This window comes from Grammomys surdaster, unplaced genomic scaffold (assembly GCF_004785775.1).
Source record: "Grammomys surdaster isolate TR1022 unplaced genomic scaffold, NIH_TR_1.0 125581, whole genome shotgun sequence".
NCBI lineage: Eukaryota > Metazoa > Chordata > Mammalia > Rodentia > Muridae > Grammomys > Grammomys surdaster.
Window position 1 is genome coordinate 68271 of NW_021620427.1, and position 19982 is coordinate 88252.

Consider the following 19982-nt stretch of genomic DNA (forward strand, 5'->3'; position numbering starts at 1 on the left):
ATATTTCATAGACCTAGTGTTATGAGGTTGAATGCGAAATATACATTGAAGCAGCTAAATGAGCTGATCTGTGGTATTTGGTTATTTGCTATTGTTCATTCAAATACTGCAGCTTTTCTGTCAAAGAGAATGGTTTTTATATAACTTGGTTAACATTAAACTGTTTTTGGCATTATACAGCCATCAGGTTCAAAAGCTTGGAAAATAAAATTGTGGTTTCTCTTAATTAAAAAACAAAAAACAAAACAATTTTAAACACCCACTGACCTCAATATTTACAAATCACACTATTCCTGGAAGCAGTATTCCCATTTCTAGAATAACACTATCTAGACAGAACTATCAAGTTCTGTCTGAAATACTTATGATATCAGAGAAAGACAGACCTGTTTTTAAATTTAGAACTATATTCTACTCATAAGCAGGATGAGAGAACAAGATTCATGGATTCATTCAAAAACCATTCACTAAGTATTACTTTATTCTATATAATGATGAATAAGGCATGGTCTCTGTGCAGGAAAAATGTAATATAGGGGAGTGTAAGCTGTCACTTACACACAAACCTCACTCAAAAAGTGAATAAAAGAGGCAAATTAATAGTGAAATGCAGACGGAAAATACATTTACTATGATCACTTTAGGAAGAGAGACAAAAGGAGCCAATCACCCTTCCCTCCATCTTTTGGGTTCTTACAAGACATATGCATAGCTAAGCATTCCAGGTATGGCATGGGACCTTACCCATCTTAGCTCCTAGGCTCCAGAATGTTAGCTTCCCCTAGCTTGTAAATGGCCTTTCTAAGAAACAAATTCCTCCTCTGAGTGTCCCCAGAGACCAAACATTTCTTCTCCCAGCAAAAGGTCACTGGGGAAAGTCATTCAATTCTCTGAAAGTCAAGGAGAAAACCAGAAGTGTCTCCTTATCTCTTCACCCCTCCCAGGCTGACTAGGTACATAAAGGAGATTCATGGTAGGCTAAAGCTGGATCCAATGGAAAGGCTAAAAGAACAGGGTTTCTAGATTACAATATGCTCTAAATATAAGTGCAGTGTGAGTAATTCTGAAATTATACTATGAACCTCAGAGCCATATATTTAAAATCATTAAATAATGCAATAAATGGTCAGTGTTGCCAATAGTCATATGACAGAGCACTGAACTATGTATGGTATTTATAAAAATGTGCCTGAAGAGTTCTGCCTTTACTTCAGGTTCTTTATCAAAGAAGCTACAATAGGAGAAAGAGAGAGTGGAGGGGAGGGAGAGAGGGATCTTACGTTTCACTGTTCCCCAAATACATTATATACTCAAGATCACTGAGAATCAGGAGTCATTTCCCACTTTCAAATCTGTGTCCAGGTTTTGACACTTGCCCTCCAGAGGCTGTAATTATCCCACTTCTATTTGCTTTGGTGGGTACAAGTTATACTTTAACTGACTGATTATTGCTCTGTCTAAAACTGCAAGAGCTGAGTAACCACTCTTTGGAAGGCAGTTCTGAAGTTAACCATGATGTCTGTGAAAATGACAGCAGCCCTGCTTCTGCTCCAGATGAGTAGCTTCTTTGGAACTGGGAATGGTGGGAAGGTGCTGGTGTGGCCAATGGAGTTCAGCCATTGGCTCAACTTAAGAACAATCCTAGATGAGCTTGTGAAGAAGGATCATGAAGTGATGGTTCTGAAACCATCGGCCTCATTTTCTTATGAGGTTGACAATACATCTGCTATTGAATTTGAGACTTATCCTACAACATACTCTCTATCTGAGTTAGATGAAATTTTCTGGGAATCACTCAGAAAATATATTTATGAGCTGCCAAAGCAGTCATTTTTTGGATACTTTTTAATGTTTCAAGAAATGATTTGGGTAGATTCAGATTTTTTTGAGACTCTCTGCAAAGATGTAATTTTTAACATAGAACTCATGACAAAGCTACAAAACTCTAGCTTTGATGTCATTCTGGCAGATCCTTTCATTCCCTGTGGTGACCTGCTGGCCGAGATTCTCAAGATACCCCTTGTCTACAGTCTCCGCTTCTTTCCTGGCTCCACATATGAAAAGTACAGTGGAGGACTGCCACTGCCTCCTTCCTATGTGCCTGTTGCTCTGTCAGAACTGAGTGATAGAATGACATTCATGGAGAGAGTGAAAAATGTCATCTATACACTGTGTTTTGACTTTTGGTTCCAAACATTTAATGAGAAGAGGTGGAATCAGTTTTACACTGAAGTATTAGGTAAGTATCCTGTTAACTTGGGATTGTCCAATTCTCAATTTCCTGTCATTGAAGCTGACCTTGACAGAACAGGATTGACAGCAGAGGATTTGTCTCTCCTAAATAAAATGGTGGCAACACTGTAAAATTATCTGACATATTCAAAGCATTGCCAAAAGGCTTATGTCACAATGTCGATTGAAAAACTTCATCTATGACTTGCACAGGACACTTCTGAAAGGCACATGCCCATAAAACAAGCTTTAAGAACTTCTCTAAGAAATGATTTATGCACAAGATCTTTCCCCTCACCTCTTCCAACAGCAGTCTTAGCTGACTAGTGTCATCACCATCATCATCATCCTTAATGTTATTGTCACAAGTTACAGTTATTGTCACAAATATACACATGAACACTAGTGTCATGTGTGGGAGGCTGGTGCTCTGTGTTGCACATGTGGAAGATGGAATTTGTTGAGTTTTAACTTTCACCTCTGTGTGGATTCTCAGGATCAATTCAGGTGTTTAGGTTTGTATGAGGATTGAACTCCAATCTTTAAGTTCTCGTGATAAACACCTTTACCTTCTAATCCATTACACAAGCCCCTAAAAACACCAGCTTCAAATAACCTCAAAGTCTTCATGACCTTCACAATACACTGAAGACTATACATATTTCTAGCATAGGTATAAACTACACATTGAGGACTTTTCATATAAATGAATTTTCTCATTTATGGTTTGAACGATATTCCTCTTTAACCTATTAAATTTCTGCACAGCTGTGAATATGCTATCTGTGCTATTTACACAGAAAATATGTGAATTCACAACATGGGGGAATCTAATTTACTTATTGAAGTGGGTTGACATTGTGTTTCAAATGGATAACCTTGAAAGGTAGACATGTTGGATACTACTTGCAGTGTTTTAAAATATGCTTAAGGAACACACATGTCTCCATTCATATTTTAAGGCAAGTATCCCTATGTTCAGTAAGTCTATTTATACATACCGAATACTGCACATTCAGTTATGAATCAAGAGGAATATCAAAGAGCTCAGGCAGAATCAAAATTCTCTTTGAGGTCAGCCAGGGTTACATAGTAAGACCCTATCTCACTGAAATGCTCAAACAAAGTCCCCTTAAATGTTTACACTGGGCTTGGGTGCACACACCTTCCATTTCTGCGGTTAAGATGAGGAGGAGGAGGATCTAGCATCAAGGACTCCTGTGTGACTACTGAGGAACCACACTCAGCTGCATCCAACTGTCTCAAAACCAGACAGCACAAAATCCTCAATTCATTTATAGGAGCAGACATCAAAGGTTCCAGGTGCTACATAGAATATTTTCCATCTGGAGTTAAAGGAAAAGATGATTCCCTGAGTTAAGATTCCTAGATAATGGCATTTGATTATATTTCAATAACATATCTCAGTGTTTAATGATCAGGAATTACCAAAGTGGTGTCTTCTCACAGAGACTCGCACAATGACTTTATATATCTCTGAGCATAAGGATGAGAAACACATATATTACAAATTTTTTGAACATTACACACACATGCACACACACACACACACACAGGTACCAAAGTCACACACTTGTAAATGTTTCTGACTATATTACCAAAAATGCTTGCAGGAAGTTACCTGGCATATTCATATTCACCTGTGACTTTGTCACATCTTATACCTTCTCTGCTCTGATTCCTTTTCAGGAAAACCCACGAAACTCACAGAAACTATGGCAAAGGCAGACATATGGCTCATTAGGACCTACTGGGATCTGGAATTTCCTCATCCTGTCTTACCAAATTTTGAGTTTGTTGGTGGACTCCACTGCAGACCTGCCAAGCCCCTGCCTAAGGTAAATATATTCCTGGTTTTTTGCTTCTGTTGGCCTTGCTTTTGCAACATGAATGATTAGATTTTATTCCTTCAGAATCTTTGTGTCAAACTCAGAGAGTCATGGGAATTTGGGTAAAGGCAACAGACTGCAGGAAAGCCTGAATCTGTTCTATCACAAGTCTTCATTTCCTTTACGGACCCTGTGGATTTGTAATGACAAGAATAATTAGACTACTAGTCAACACAGAGAAAATATCAGTCACTCAAGAAGACCATACAAAAAGTGATAGGTCCACCCAAAAGGTAAGCACACAGAGAGCATACAGGGAAACACAGTGTGCACAGGCTCACCCAAGAGCAAAAACTATTCTACTTTCAAGAGTTGCTGTGAGCAAATAACTGAACTGTTTGAATGGTATAGTGAGGGAAGATCACTTTGAGTTGCAGTGAAAGAGTAGTCAATATATGAAGAAAGATAAAATGAACTATTTTGTTCATTTAAGAGCTCATTATCTACCTGGTCTCCAAACCCTGTTTATAGTTAATGTCTGTAAATGAGTTCTATAAGCACACAAGAAGGCATTTCCCTGCAGGTACAGAGGAATGTGGTTTTAACTAACATAACACTTCATGAGGCAAAGGAAGGGAAACTTTTTTCTATTCTTAGTAAAAGAGGTCTCTGGAGAATCCTCCTTTACTTCAACAATGACAGCAATATCATACAATGTTACACAAAAGATGATATGCTTTTTTCTAATCCAGTTGGAATGTGTATAGTTACTGAGAACTCTATAATCAGAGGAAGATTTCCAAGTTCTGTGCAGGCCAGCAGTGTTTACAGGAGACCCCATCTTTACAATAAGGGAATGGCAATGACAACAGGAGAAGGGGGTACAAACTGAGGGCAAGAAGGGTGTGCTGACGCTGACTTCAGTAGGAGAGAGCTGGCCCAACATGCCCAGTGCAGCTGAAAGGCAAACAGAAGGAAGGGTGTGGGAGGATAGACTCTGCATGGTAGTTAGGAATAATGAAGAGTGGATTGCAGTTCCTCAAACAAGGTTTCAACCCTAGTCAATAACTGTTGATTCTTTTTGTCCTTTGTGGTGGGAATCGTTGTTCCTCTAAACCAACTGCTTCATATTATTAGATATGCAAATACTTTTGTGTGGTTCAAACAATATATATTTGACAAACAATATCAACCATGCACAAAAAATGCACACATTAAAATTGAATGTGTATCTAAGAACAGCTAAAAGAGAAATATGCTGTGTTCCCACACTAAAGAACTGATAGTTATTTAATAGATAGAATGTACTGTTTGCTTTGATTTGATCATCCTTCATGAAAATGAAAACAAATTTCATGAACTTATTAGGTCTGTGAGAGAATGACATTCTTTTTAAAAAAAATTAGAATTAGATTCAAGGCCCATGAATTCCAGTCCTGAGCATGCATGTAGAGGAAATGAATGAAGGTTTTCAATGAGAGAGTAATGCAAAGATGATCAGAATATCACTGTTCCTCAAGGGAGATGGATGGCTTGCATGAGAATGGCCCCCTTATGCTCATATTGAATGCTGGGTTCCCAGTTGGTGAAGTACTTAAGAAAGATTAGGAGGTGTGTCTTTGTTGGAGAAAATGTGTCACTGGAGATGGACTTTGATGTTTCTAAAGCCTAAGCCATGCCTGATCTCTTTCTGTCTCTCTGCAACATACGGATTAGGTTCAGCTCTGGGCTTTTATTCCAGTGACATCCCTTCCTGCCTGCCACGGTGCTATCCAACAATAAGTTATTAGAGTAAACCCCTAAAACTGTAAGCAAGCCTCCAATTCAATGCATATTTTTAAGATTTCATTTATTTTATATATGTGAATACATTGTAACTTTCTTCAGACTCACCAGAAGAGGGCATCAGATCCCATTACAGATGGTTTTGCACCCGCATGTGGTTGCTGAGAATTGAACTCAGGAACTCTGGAAGAACAGCAGTACTTAACTGCTGAGCCAACTCTCCAGCGCTAAATATATTCTTTTATAGGTTATCTCAATTATGCTATTCCCACCCAACTTTATAACAGTAGCTACGAAAGAGGAAAGCAACCTAGATATCAATAGAAATGTTAACAAACAAATATTTATAATATATGTGTTTGTTTATGTTGTATATACCTACATATTTACATGTTCATTTATGTACATATACATAGCTCTACATATAGCCCACTTAAGTATGCATAAATATACATATACATTTAGACATATGTATATGTGTGTATATGCGTGTGTGTGTGTGTGTGTGTGTAGTATGTGTATATGTATATGTGTTTGTACAAATACAAAGAAATATCCAAACCTTTAAAACCTAGAGTCTACAGACACATGACCTTAATAAGAGTACACTAAATAAAATGAGCAAACAAGAAAGAAAATAAGACTATCTTATGTAAGCAACATATACTAGTTGAAATTATAGAAAGAAAAAGCAGATGTTTGGAAGCCAAAGGAACAAGGAGAGAGAAGGAGAACTCTGGATTTAATTTCTAAAACTCTTGTCTTTCAAGATGAAAATAACCCAAGGCAATTTGTATGACAATGAGAACTGTAACCTGTGTACAATGAGTTACAAGTATATATCTTATACATGGATGTGACACTATTCTGAACATTTGTGAGAGTCCGTGATATATTTCCATTGATGTAGATGTCTGTTTCTATGCAGGTTGTTTGGTGCTTCTGCTCTTTGTAATGGTCTGATATTTCATTAACAGGAAATAGAGGACTTCGTCCAGTCATCTGGAGAACACGGTGTTGTGGTGTTTTCCCTGGGGTCCATGGTGGGCAGCCTAACAGAAGAAAGGGCCAATATGATTGCAGCAGGCCTTGCCCAGATTCCACAGAAGGTGAGTTACAGTGTCTCAGTGATGATTCCTCACTGAGATGGTCATATGCTATTCTAGATCTGCTTGCAGATGCCTCCTGTGTGAAATTGAAGCTGTCCTGATGACACCAATGCACATTTCCCATATATATGTACACACACACACACACACACACACACACACACATGTTGCATGTAATTTTAAGAACACACTGGCTCCTTTGCTGGGGGGATGCAGCCCATGCTCCAGGTTTAGCTCCACCATAGGCTAGCAGGCACCTTTCCCGGGAACTGTGATCTAATATTCGCCCCTTAGCTCTGAGAAAAGCCATTGCCAGCTCCACTCCCAGGAAAGCCTATTCCTCCTGGCTACCTTCAGCAAGCCACCAACTAAGGTCCCAACTGCTCTCTTTCTCCTACCCTCCTTAGCTCCTCGGAAGAAAAACACTAAACAGCTTTATTAACGTAGAACTTCCCAGATAACACAAATTCTGGATGAAGAATTGCCCTAAGAATTCCCAACCACCCAAGATATTACACAGTTGCTGCATGCCTCCTGCTCCAAAGCCTAGCCTATAAGACCTCTTCCTTCCCTCCATCCCTTCTCTTTCTTCTGGGACACGGAAGTCCCACCTTTCCCTTCGCCCAGCAATTGGCTTCAACCCTCTTTATTGACCAAATCAAGGACCAATTAGGGACTCAGATTGTAGTATCAGTTCTTCTCCTACATCTCACATTTTCTATCCAATAAAAAATAAAAGTTCTTCTCCCAGATATTAATTGAACATAACCATAACAATTAAGTAAATGACACAGTATGAGGTACAGATGACATCTACTCCATCAAATTATTACACGGAGTACTCTACCACATTTCCTAACTGAAAGAATTATGATTTTATCCCTGGATTATGTTTCGAATTTCAGCCTATAACGTCACTTGAAAACCATGTCATGTGCTCTCTCTGTGTCAAACAACTTGAATTTGATTATGAGACCAAAGCTAGTCTTCAACCCCATCAGAAATCAGAGAATGACAAAATATTACCTGAAAATATAGGAAGCACAGAATAGAGCTTCCAACATGGACAGTCCCTCATTTTTCAGAACCTAAGAGCATCCATATTTGGCCTTCTGGCCAAGGATCATCTATCTGACGGACTTATAAAGTAGAATTGTTTGAATGGCTGCTGACTCTGTCTCCACAAAGCTAGTAGCTGACTACTTTGTAAAAATGTGTCCTTCTCTGGACAATACTGTCTATAGATGAACTGGGCAATTGTTGCCAAGTGGCTGCCTTGCCACAAAAGCAACCTGGCCTGGAGGAGGAGAAGATGCTCAAATCTTCTTTGAACCAAGGAGGGAGTGCTGTTCAAAGCAGGTATGTCTCTTTGTCAAATGAGTAAATAACATCAAATGTCATATTTTATGGATTTCTGATGTTTTTGAAGACGACTTATGTACGTAAGCTAATCTGAAATGTTAAACCAGGACTATTCTCAGTTTTTTCTAGTTGAAAAACATTGAAAACACCATCTGGTAGTTGAATCAGAAATCTAACATAACCATGAGTTTGCTATCTGGCCTTTAACTTCAATCATCTGAAAATAGTTTGCAATAGCAGTCATAGAAGAACTGGGTCTAAGCTTTGCATTCTTAAAAGCATTGTATACACAGGCACAAAGTCTGTCGAAGAATAACAATATTAAAATATAACTTCAACTTTGTATTAATTATAAAGATTTCTACCAATTAGGATAATAGCTACACAATCAATTTCACCTATTTCCTCCCTGTTAAAAATTATGACCATTCCCAAATTCCCTAGAGTGACAATCTTTCAAATAACCAGTACCAGACTCCCAAACCCAGGGCTGGCAACACTATATAACTTATTCCGGCTGAACAGGGACCATTAAATAGCTTTGAAGGGGAGAGGAAGAATAGGGAAATTAGGAGATTGAGTTTGGCCTTAAGAAATCTAAGTCAGCAATTGTTATCCAGTCATTGACGCCTAGAAGGCTCAGGGATTGACTGAACATTTGACTGGAACTGTCTGAAAGGTTGAAGACAACCTGGAATCCATAAATAGGGAGTCCAAGCAGGTCAGTTTAGCATCTTTGAGGGAGAATATTTTCAAAGTTGTTCATTCTGTAATATACAAATCTCAAAACGGATTTAAGTACCAACAGGAGATCTGTATGGATTCTGTAAGGTCACAGACTAGTTGAGGATGAAATTTTGTTTAAGCATGTGAAAGACAACTGACTTTTTAATGAGCCAATTTTAATAATAATAACCAATCATAAGGATCCATTTATGTCATGTGAAGGATAGCACAAAGGATCTTTACCTGTCCTGTTTGATTTTCTTGAATTTTTCTAGTTCTTTAGAGGATTTCCCTCTGTCATGTCTAATCCACATAACCTGTTCTCCTTTTCTATAATCACAGATGTAGACTTTCACCCAAAGTAGCATGTCTTTGAGCCAGTAACCAGAAAAACTATTAGCTTGACCTTTCTCCCCAAGAAATATAATAAAACCACAAAACTCAAAATTATATCAATTGTGATAATTGAAATAATTTAAAATGAGTGGAGTAAACTAAACAAATACTGTATGAGCCTATTTTTAGACTTCTAATCTGTCATGTCAGGAAATTTATCCTAGAATTTCTATGGAGCCCACATTAGAAGAAATTGAGTTATCTTGTAAGACTTCTATAAATCTCCCTAAAGCATTAACTTTTGTTTATAGCATAATCTCATTTGTAGACTTTTTTTTATTTATCATGTCAGGAAATTTAATCCAGAATTCACATGGAACCCACAATTGAAAAAATAGAGTTCTTTTGCAGGACTTCTTCAAAACCCCTCTAAAACATTTTTATATTGTATCTAGCCTATATCTGTAGTTGGAGGCAGAAGCCTTTCTTTCTGCCTTCCACCAGTTCATAGGAGAGAACTCCATCCATAAGCTGAGGCTCCCAAGTTCTTTGTATATGGTTTCCACTCTTGAGCTATCACATAACTCCTCCTCTCACAAAGAAAATGCCTCTCCCATCCTTCCTCCTGCCGAGCGCACACACACACACACACACACACACACTCATGCTTGAAAACTCACTAACTTATATATAAATAAAAACTATTCCTTATTATAAAATAACATTTGTACTATGGTCATTTGCTTGTTATTCTTTTATCTTATACTATTTACTGTTGTTGTTGTTATTGTTGTTGTTGTTGATAAAGATGCCTGTTATATTGCAATGGAAAAGCAGAGAGAAAAAGGATGTGGATTTAGGTGGAAGAGGAGAAGAGGATCTAGAAAGGGAATTGGGGAGGGCAAACTATAATCAGAGCCTATGGCATTAAAATTGTCTTATTAAAGAGGAAAAATAGAAGAGAGAAAATAATGTAAATTTCACAAATGGGGTTGTATCATGCAGAAGTGTGACGAGTATTTGCATCCTTGCTGTAGTAATTCCTCATGATTCCCATTAATCATCAGGCCTGGCTCCTACAAAACGGGATTTTATCTCCATTGTTTCTTAACCTCTTCAGAATTTTAGCATGAGTAACTTGACATTGACCAAGGGAATAAGCGGCTAGCTTCACCTTAACAGGTTCTGTGGAGATTTGAAGGAAAGAAGCCAAAAACCTTGGGACCCAACACTCGTCTGTACAAATGGATCCCCCAGAATGACCTTCTAGGTAAGCATCAGGACACAACTGAGACATGAGGAATGGCCAGTCAGGAAGGCAAATGTCAGCACTAATGCATTTATGACAAATCGAATATAGTCCTGATAAAAATGGTTAAAGAATCAATTCGGCTATTCTGTTAAGATTCAAGATGGGGAGAAACCATTTTAATTTCTGCTGTAATTATGTTTCAGGTATATTTAAGTCACTTCTTCATGTTTTTCTTTACCTCCTATATCTATAACTTAACATGTGCCTTTTCCCCTATTGTAGGGTGATTATAAATGCCAAAGAGATTGAGATTCTTCCAAAATTGACTCTTCATTTATTATGCCCCCCCAAAGGTCCACATAAAGAGATGTTACCTCATGTGACAAATTATGCTCAGTCTGATTTCTGTACCATGAGCACACAACCCTATTGCTTTGTCCAACACATCAGGGGCAGTGACTTCACTGTTTCTTCAGAAGATATTGTCCTGAACCACAGCCTGAGTTTGCACAGCATGTTTTCTCCACTTGTGGGAGCACTGCCTTTTCTGTCCAATGAAAAAAGTCCTTCTACTTCCACTCTCCTCCTCCTCAATATGGACTTCACTTGAAGCTCAACAGACTTGCTTAAGTTCTCACAGGAGCAGTACAGTCTCTTGGTTATCATAATGCTATCTAGAGCACATTGTACCAAGTCTTGCTTTTAGCCTCTGCCTCTCATTTTCTCTCTCAGAATTATGGTTATTAATACTTTAACTTCATTCTCATTCCTGCTAGGTCATCAAAAAACCAGAGCTTTTGTAACTCATGGTGGCACCAATGGCATCTATGAGGCGATCTACCATGGGATACCTGTAGTTGGCATTCCTTTGTTTGCAGACCAATATGACAATATTGTTCACTTGAAGACCAAAGGAGCAGCTATTAAACTGGACTTTCTCACAATGTCCAGTACAGATTTGTTCACTGCACTGAAGACAGTCACTAATGAACCTTCGTGAGTACTGTGCTTTTCTAAAACTACTGCTAGTCAAGATAGGTTCTCTCATTGTACAGTGGTAGCACCCGCCTTTATCCCAGCACTCAGGAGGCAGAGGCAGGCAGATTTCTGAGTTTGAGGTCAGCCTGTCTACAGAGTGAATTCCAGGACACAAAGGACTGCACAGAGAAACCCTGTCTTGGAAAACAAACAAACAAACAGATAGGTTCTCTCAAAGGTAATACTAGCTTTCCTCTGATCTTGAGTCTGATGGTGAAAACAACAATAAGTCTAAGTGTAAAACTTACTGAACCTTTGTGGAAAGAGCTTTAAATGTGAACTACGACTACTAACTACACCCATGACTTAATGAAGGATAAAGTTAGTTGACTATAATTTGATATTGAGAATTTTCTTCTCTTGCTAAATGAATGGACACAATTTTCACAAATAGGATCAATTCAAGAAATAGGATAATGAAATCAAACATATAAAACATATCAATTCAATGACTCAAAATTTCTAAAACTCTTCATCTTTCATTTGATCCATTGATCTACCTGACATCCTGATATCAATCAGGTTGTACATCCTTAATTCAGAAAACTGAGGCCCACAAATTTTCCTCTGACCTTGACACATACTACTGGGGTTATGTAACTCCCCCAGAACCACACACAGACACAATCTGAATAAACAGGACAAAAAGGAGGTGATGAATTACATTTCCTATGCTCCCTTTTCATTATTGTGCTTGTGTCTCTTTGAGAAGTATATGGTAAATTCAGGTCTCTGAGACGTCTAGGCAAATTATCGAATAGCTGCATTTGAAACTCGTGTCTTGTGTCATGTTTGGAAAATATATCCATTTCTCTTCAGTTACCATTTTTTAAGCATTGATGATGTTTTGTTGAGATGTCAAATCAGTTTGACACCGTTTCTTTTCAAGGGCATCAATGCAATCATCTTGAAATGACATTGAACCACTGCACTTGTTGGGTTTGGAATGACTTACAAACATTTCCTATCCTGGAAAGTGTAAGGCAAATTAGTGGCCCCAGCCATGGGGTCCGGGGAAGCTTCCACACTGCGGCTGGTCCCACATGCAGGAGAAAAGTCTATGTTTCCAGTGGCCTGGAGGCTTTGGAGGCAGCAGGCCCCAAAGACACAAGGAAGTCCTTGGTTCCAAAAGGGTTTATTGTCATGGCGGATGATAGATGGATCTGGAAGTATGGCCCATAAAACTCAGGGCAGTCCCGAGTTATATAGGAAGGGAGAAAGGGGGAGGATCTGGGAAGGATCAGAGGAGGCATGCTTAATTTGCTCTGGCCTTCATTTGTATGTAAATCCCTGGAGCCTGAGGCCTCTAGTCACGCCCTCTACCTGTGCACTTTGCCAGGGGCTGTAATGGCTGGCCTACGTGACTGAGTTTTAAAGAGACTAGACTGCTTTTCAGGACCCTGGGTTCTTGGGGCGTGCCGAACTCCTGCCAGGTTCTCACGCAGAGTCTCATGGTTCTAGGCAACTGCCCAACCATGACCCAGAATACCTTTACGCAGTGCTACAGGAAAGAGTTATTTCCCCAAATGATTTCTCATTTCCTATTTGGAAATAAAAAATTCTCAGAAAATGCCAACCTACATACAAACTTTCAAACATACTCCAATCAAATCCATACTCACCTAATGCTCTACACTGAAATTATGGAGTCTCATGATGCTTTCCCTGAAGCATTCATGAGCTTTATGCACTACAAAATTAATAGGTTTTCATTGTTGATGTCTTTAGCTACAAGGAGAATGCCATGCGGTTATCAAGAATTCACCACGATCAGCCAGTGAAGCCCCTGGACAGAGCAGTCTTCTGGATTGAATATATCATGCGCCACAAAGGAGCCAAGCATCTTCGTGTGGCAGCTCATGACCTCAACTGGGTTCAATACCACTCTCTGGATGTGCTTGGGTTCCTGCTGGGCTGTGTGGCAACTGTGGTGTTCATCCTCACAAAGTCTTGCCTCTTTTGTTGTCAGAAGTTTACTAAAACTGGAAGGAAGAAGAAAAGGGAGTAGCTGAACTGAGGAAGACAAACACAGGGACCTCCTCAGTGCATCACAGAAAGGGTGGCAATGAGGGCTGAGTCCTTCATCCTGTGTCAAGATAAGTTTTCAAAAAGTATTTATCAAGTCATGAGATTGCTTTTTCTCCCAGAGAACTAATAGTTCTTTTGGAATTAGTAATATTTCAGCCAAAGTTAAAATTGAAAAGGAAACACTAAAATTAACACAATCAACATGAATACACACAAAAATTTTACAAATTCATTTCTGCAGGATAAAAGTTAAACCAAAGAATGTTATGGCTGAAGAATTGTCTCCATAGTCTCATGATTTGTCAGTCAAGACTTCCTCCTTGATTTTGGATGCCAGGAACTCATCAATAGCATTTGGTACTGTAGTATAAAAAAAATCAGGAGATGTAAGACAGATTCAGGACAAGAGCCTGAAGCTTTCAGGCCAACTACCTGGTTTTCTGCAAGTAATTCCCTGCCTTATAGAATATGGAAGGGAAACATAACAATGGAGGTGTTGGTCTGACATTCCATATGTGTGACAAGACATAGGTATGCCCCACTCACAAATTAATAAGCACAAGCATGTAAATATACACATACGCACAGGCTTTAAAAACATACAAACACACATACACGCACACAGACACACACACACACAACAAATATTTATGGTGACTAACAGATTGTTTGAGGATACAAGTTCACTAAGAAGCATACTCATATCTACATGGTTTTGCACGTATTGAACAAGTTTTAACTTTATTTATTGCAGATTTTACAGGATGAATTTTCAGAAAAAGTGTTCAGGCCTGGAGCTGTATGACAACAGTAACCCTACATTTTTCTTTTGTAGATCAATATTATTGCAGAGCCTTGTGTTGTACACTGAACCTCTGAATGACCTCTTCCTTAAAGGAACTACCAAGATAGTACTTGGAGCTGGAGAGATGGTTCTACAGTAACTAACTCTAGCTCTTCTTCCAGAAAACCCACATTCCATTCCCACCCCATATGGTGAGGACTCAGGTCCAGCAGTAACTCAAGTGTCTTAGGATCTTACTCCCTCTTCAGGCCTCTGTTGCTGCTGTATTCATGTGACACAGAAAATATGCAAACGGAACACACATACACATAAAATTAAGAATCAAAGAAAATTTTTGATTCCATGAAATGAGTTGTGTTTTCCTTCAACCACTAACAAAGAATAATGAGATTACCTCATTTTCCTAATTAGCCTTAGGGAACAGATGTAAGATTTCAATTTATGTTTTGATAACACAGATTAAAGACTCAAAATAAGCTGTTCTCACACAATTGCAGAATGTGTGTATGTATGTGATATGTGTCCCTTTTTACAAAACAGAATATACTTTACCCATGTTCTCTATATTTATGCTGTGACTTTAATATTTCAATAGAAGATGTTCTGAAATTATAATTATGACTGGCAAGATGCATGAGAGTGATTCAGAGTGTTTGCTCTCCCAGAATGAGAATTGAGATTAAATTTTATTGTAAGTGTAGAAACAAAGCCTGATTAGAAATGACTGTACCATAAGTTCTCGGATGGGGAGGAGGATAAAGACAGATGGAGCAATAATTTAGGCTTTAGATAGCCTAAGAGAAGTGCCAAAGTTCAAGTTCAGTGATATGTCCTTTCACAAATGAATAAGATAGAAAATGACAAAGCAGGTAAGACACTGAGCAACCTCTGTCTTCTGCACTTAGATGCATTACTACACACACATGCCCAGCACATAGTCAATCACATATAATAGACATGGGCATAACATATATGGAACCTCAAACAGAGAGAATCAGACAGAAAATGTCATTAATCCATAATCTAAAATTATCTTTAATTATCAAATGTCTATAATCATATAATAATTATATCTATAATTCAACCAATATTTATTATGTACTATGTATATAATTATAAAAACTACCAAGAAAAGCAGGATAGACAAACTGATAAAGGCATAATCGTATGAGATAAATCCCTGCAGTAAGATCATGGAACCACACATGTTATCCTATTCTCCTGAAGAAACCTGTAGCAAGTCCAAACATACACATTCACACACACACACACACACACACACACACATATCATAATCATCATCATCATCATTTTTTAAACTTTTAAAGGAATCCAGTTCCCTCTAGTTATTGTTATGGCCTCTATCAGCCATTTTCCCCAGCCGATATCATTCTTTTGTGAATTCCCATATGCCTGCAGAAGCACTCTTTAACTCAGACTCTACACATGCAACACATTAGCTTGGATCCAGGTAGACTATCTAGCCCAGCCCTGATACATTAAGGACTTTTCAGAGTATTCTCAGACCTGATCTGCTTCTTTCCTAGCAACTCTTCCTATACTACTCCTACCTTGCACAAATTCACTGCCATTCTTAGCCAAAACCAGAATAACCACTATTTCTTCCACTGTTGCCCTTTGTAGAACCAGCCTCCCAATCATGATTCAGAGAAATTAATCATCAGTTCCTTTCACCTTCTGATAGTCTGTCACATACATCAGGGAGTTAGCCTGGTCTAGCTGCCTTAAGAGGCATGCTTCATAGGTTCATATGTCAGTGTCCAGAGCTCCTAGGTTACTGTGCCTTCAGTTCCTGAGAAGCTGAGGAACTGGCTCAGGCAGTGAATAATTCAGGCCTCCTTGTATTTCTCTGTATTTCTTAGAATTCAGTGAAATATATAAACTGAACAGGACACATTTGTCTTTGGCATTACTCTGATGTGTCCTGTATTGCTTGCAAATGTCATTGTGTCCTACTATTGTCGTTAACCTACCAGACAGCATTATATTCTGGTTCTGATAAAGGTATAAAAAGTCTGAGTGCTCCAATAAATTTGTCTCAGCCAAAGACAAATTTGGCTTCCTGAGACCCCTCCACTAGAATTTGGTTAATATTTCTGTCTCATCAGCCATATCAGGTAACCATGGCCTGGTAAATAAAAGCAGGTACTTACAATGTACCACACATACAGCATCTTGGACTGCTTAGTCTTAAGGCAGAGATTCAACGAGAACTGAAGATCCATGTCAGGGTTCAGACTATGAACCCTAAAAGACAGAGTAACTCCAAGATGGATATCAAGTATAGTTCATCTGGCCTACAATTTGTCATATTGGGATACAAGAAACTCAATACCTGAGTTCCCACTCATCAAAAGTATGACTAGATATCCATAACAAGAAACTGCACAAGCATCATAACAACAGATCTCTAGAGCACAGCAGAAAAATTACAAACACTAACAACCAAGGTAACTTCTTCACAAGACAGCAAACCTATCATAACATGCCATGAGGAAACAGTTAACTGAATCACAAGGAGGGGTTTTCAAATAGCAATTATGAATATGTCTGAGGATCTTGATAGTGATACGAATAAATGCCTCAGTGAAAGCCTGTGAAAACAAACAGTTGAATGAATTAAGGAAAATTGCTCAGGACCTCTACCTTCTACAACATACAATGTTCATTTAAAAATGCTTTTTAAAGTAAAGTTGAGAATCATAAACATAAGATGGTAATAAAGGACTGCAAATACGTCTGTTATTGAATTTGAAATTTATTTTTGATTGATTACAGAAGCAGAAGAAGATGTGCAATCCTTCCTACACTGAATTCATAAAAAATTACAACATCTCTCTGTTAATATTTTGTCTAAACTCCACCTCCACAGTTACCTGGCAACAGCCAAGTATGCTCCTGCCCACAGTGACCTGGCAACACCTAGGTAGGCCTAGCCCACTATAAAAGGGGCTGCTTGCCCCCTCCTCTCTCTCTTGATATCTTCATCCCTCTTTCCCCTCCCCTTTTTCCTCTTCCATTCTCCCTCTCTCCACATGCTCAAAGCCCAGTCTCTACTCCTCAACTTCTCTTCTTCTGTCAGTCTCTCTCCTCTCTCTCTCTCTCTCTCTCTCTCTCTCTTTCTCTCTCTCTCTCTCTCTCTCTCTCTCTCTCTCCCTCTCTCCCTCCCTCCCTCTGTCCCTCCCTCTCTCCCTCTCTCCCTCTCTCTGCATCCCTCTCTCTGCCTCTACTACCATCCTGGCTCCCCTCCCCATGCCCTGAATAAACTCTATTCTATAACAGTATGTGACTGGTCCCTCAGGGGGAAGAGATGTCTCAGCATGGGCCAGCTGAGACATCCCCTTCCTCCATACCTCTTCACAAACCCACAGAATATACTCCCTTTATCTCTTTATCTTTTTACAAACACATCACTGGAGCCATGAGTTGTACATAGAAATCTACAGGTTTGCATCAGACCTGTTACCAAAAGATTTTCACACTCCCTAGCCTAGCCTAGAACTGGTAAGCTCCCCCATCCCCCAACTGGTCAGAGTAACTGTCCACATGGTCCCAGAGATTTCTTGAGCTCAGAGCTAACCCTGTGCTTCCCTGACCCTTGTTCTAGGACTTCTTCCTTGGGTGAGAAATTCCACTGTCCTTTTGAGACAGTTTCCTTCTCATGGCTGAGAAGCCCAGGCCAGGCCTGGACAAACTGTTCTCTCTCTCTCTCTCTCTCTCTCTCTCTCTCTCTCTCTCTCTCTCTCTCTCTTTCTCTCTCTCTCTCTGGCTCCAAACTCTAGTCCCCAGTGTGTCTCCCCCAGGAGTCTGTCTTTCAGGTTTTTCCCCTCTTCCTCCATCATTTGTGGCCTGCTGCAACTACTTAGTTCAGCTGGTTTACCTAAAAAGCAGGTCCAGGACCTTCCTTGCTCACTTCTTCCCTGTGTTCCTTAGCTCTGCTCTGGATCCTCTCCTTGCATCCTGCCAGAGACCCTCTTTGAGACTTGCATTCCCATGTGTACATCCACCCATGCAAAGAGCTTGGCAGCTCGGTGCCTGCCTGTGAAGGAGGGAGTCTCTTTCTCTCTCTCTGTCTCTCTCTGTCTCTCTCTGTCTCTCTCTGTCTCTCTCTGTCTCTCTCTCTCTCTCTCTCTCTCTCTCTCTTTCTCTACACCTTTCTGCCTGGGACCTAAAAAGTAAGTGCCAGCAGTGCTGTTCCTGCCACAAGAAAGCTGCTGTGATACAGAACACACTTGCTTCCCCCACTCCACCCCATACCCTGCCTATCAGGGACTTCAGCCGCTGGAGGCACTGGGCCATGACTTCTGCCCACTTGTAAGAAGTCCCACCCCTCAGCTTCCACTGACATGAACTGTGGCCCACAGCGCTGACCCACCAGCCATACAACCATATGCCACTGCTGCCAGCTTTCTTATTCTGGTCCTAGCCAAAATGTTTCTTTGCTACTACAAAAAAAAAAAAAAAAAAAAAAAAGAAAAAAAGAAAAAAAAAGAAAGAAAAGAAAAGAAAATGTACTTTTCTCTACCTACACAACCTGCCAAAGTTACTTAAGATTTTCCTTCCTATCCTGCCTGATAGATTTCTACTACTGTTATTAAATTCTATTCAGTTGCAACCAATCCTTATGGCTCTCACTCTTGTCAGAAGTCTGCTAATAATATATTTAAGTTTATGACCGAGAGAATTCCCAAAGTGTCTAACAGGTGACCCAAGATGGTTTCAGAAGATGTGCACACTCCTGGAAGATACTGCCTGAATTGTATGTGATGATATGATCACTGAAAATAATGCAGTGGACAAAACTGGATGCCCTGAGTCAAATAACTTGGCTAAACCAAGGTAAGTCATTTCTCATGTCACGTGTATCCATTCCACACACACACAAAAAAAAAGTCCTGCATCTTCTACACTTGAAAAACAGACTGACTCTGCCCAAGAGACCATAGAGACCATGAGAACTGTTGGCTAGTGGACTCTGTCATTTTTAAAAATAACATATAATTGGTAGATTGTTGCTTACTCTTTCTCAGACTTCTGACTACACTGAGAGTTAAAATTTCACAAATATTATCTGTTTCCTCATTACCTAAACTCAGTTTCCATCAATTAAATGCTTCCTATTTCCTCTTCTTACTATCCCACTTTCAGACACTCGGACACTGCTTGCGCCTAGGGATCACAGGCGGCCGTGCTGGCGCAAGCAGAAGCGGGCGGATGGGCGGCAGAGACGCCGGGCATGCAGGACACGGGTCGATGTGGGTGGCCGTGGGTGGCCGAGGGAACAAGAGCGGGCGGAGATGTCCTGGGCACAGGCTCCAAGGCCTCTCGGGACCCGCGATAGAGTACAGAGAGTGCGGGGCAGCCACACGACTAGCTTGAGTCCCTCCCCCTCCCCGCACGGACAGGGGCGCACAAGATTTTGACTTACTCAATCCAAA

General features: G+C 39.7%; 1 protein-coding gene across 1 annotated transcript; it reads left to right on the plus strand.

Moving 5' to 3' along the window:
* The first annotated feature begins 1498 nt into the window (after positions 1-1498).
* LOC114638380 (UDP-glucuronosyltransferase 2B31-like) lies at positions 1499-17280 on the plus strand. Its single transcript, XM_028786809.1, has 6 exons — positions 1499-2239; positions 3943-4091; positions 6845-6976; positions 10583-10670; positions 11429-11648; positions 13419-17280. Exons 1-6 carry the CDS (start codon positions 1513-1515, stop codon positions 13696-13698), a joined length of 1596 nt encoding a protein of 531 aa, XP_028642642.1. The 5' UTR covers positions 1499-1512; the 3' UTR covers positions 13699-17280.
* The last annotated feature ends 2702 nt before the right edge of the window (positions 17281-19982 follow it).

Coding starts and splice junctions, on each gene's coding strand:
- LOC114638380 (XM_028786809.1), top strand. CDS start 1,513: ATGATGTCTGTGAAAATGACAGCAGCCCTGCTTCTGCTCCAGATGAGT. Junction 2,240..3,942: donor GTTTTACACTGAAGTATTAG/GTAAGTATCCTG, acceptor ATTCCTTTTCAG/GAAAACCCACGAAACTCACA. Junction 10,671..11,428: donor CCCCCAGAATGACCTTCTAG/GTAAGCATCAGG, acceptor CATTCCTGCTAG/GTCATCAAAAAACCAGAGCT.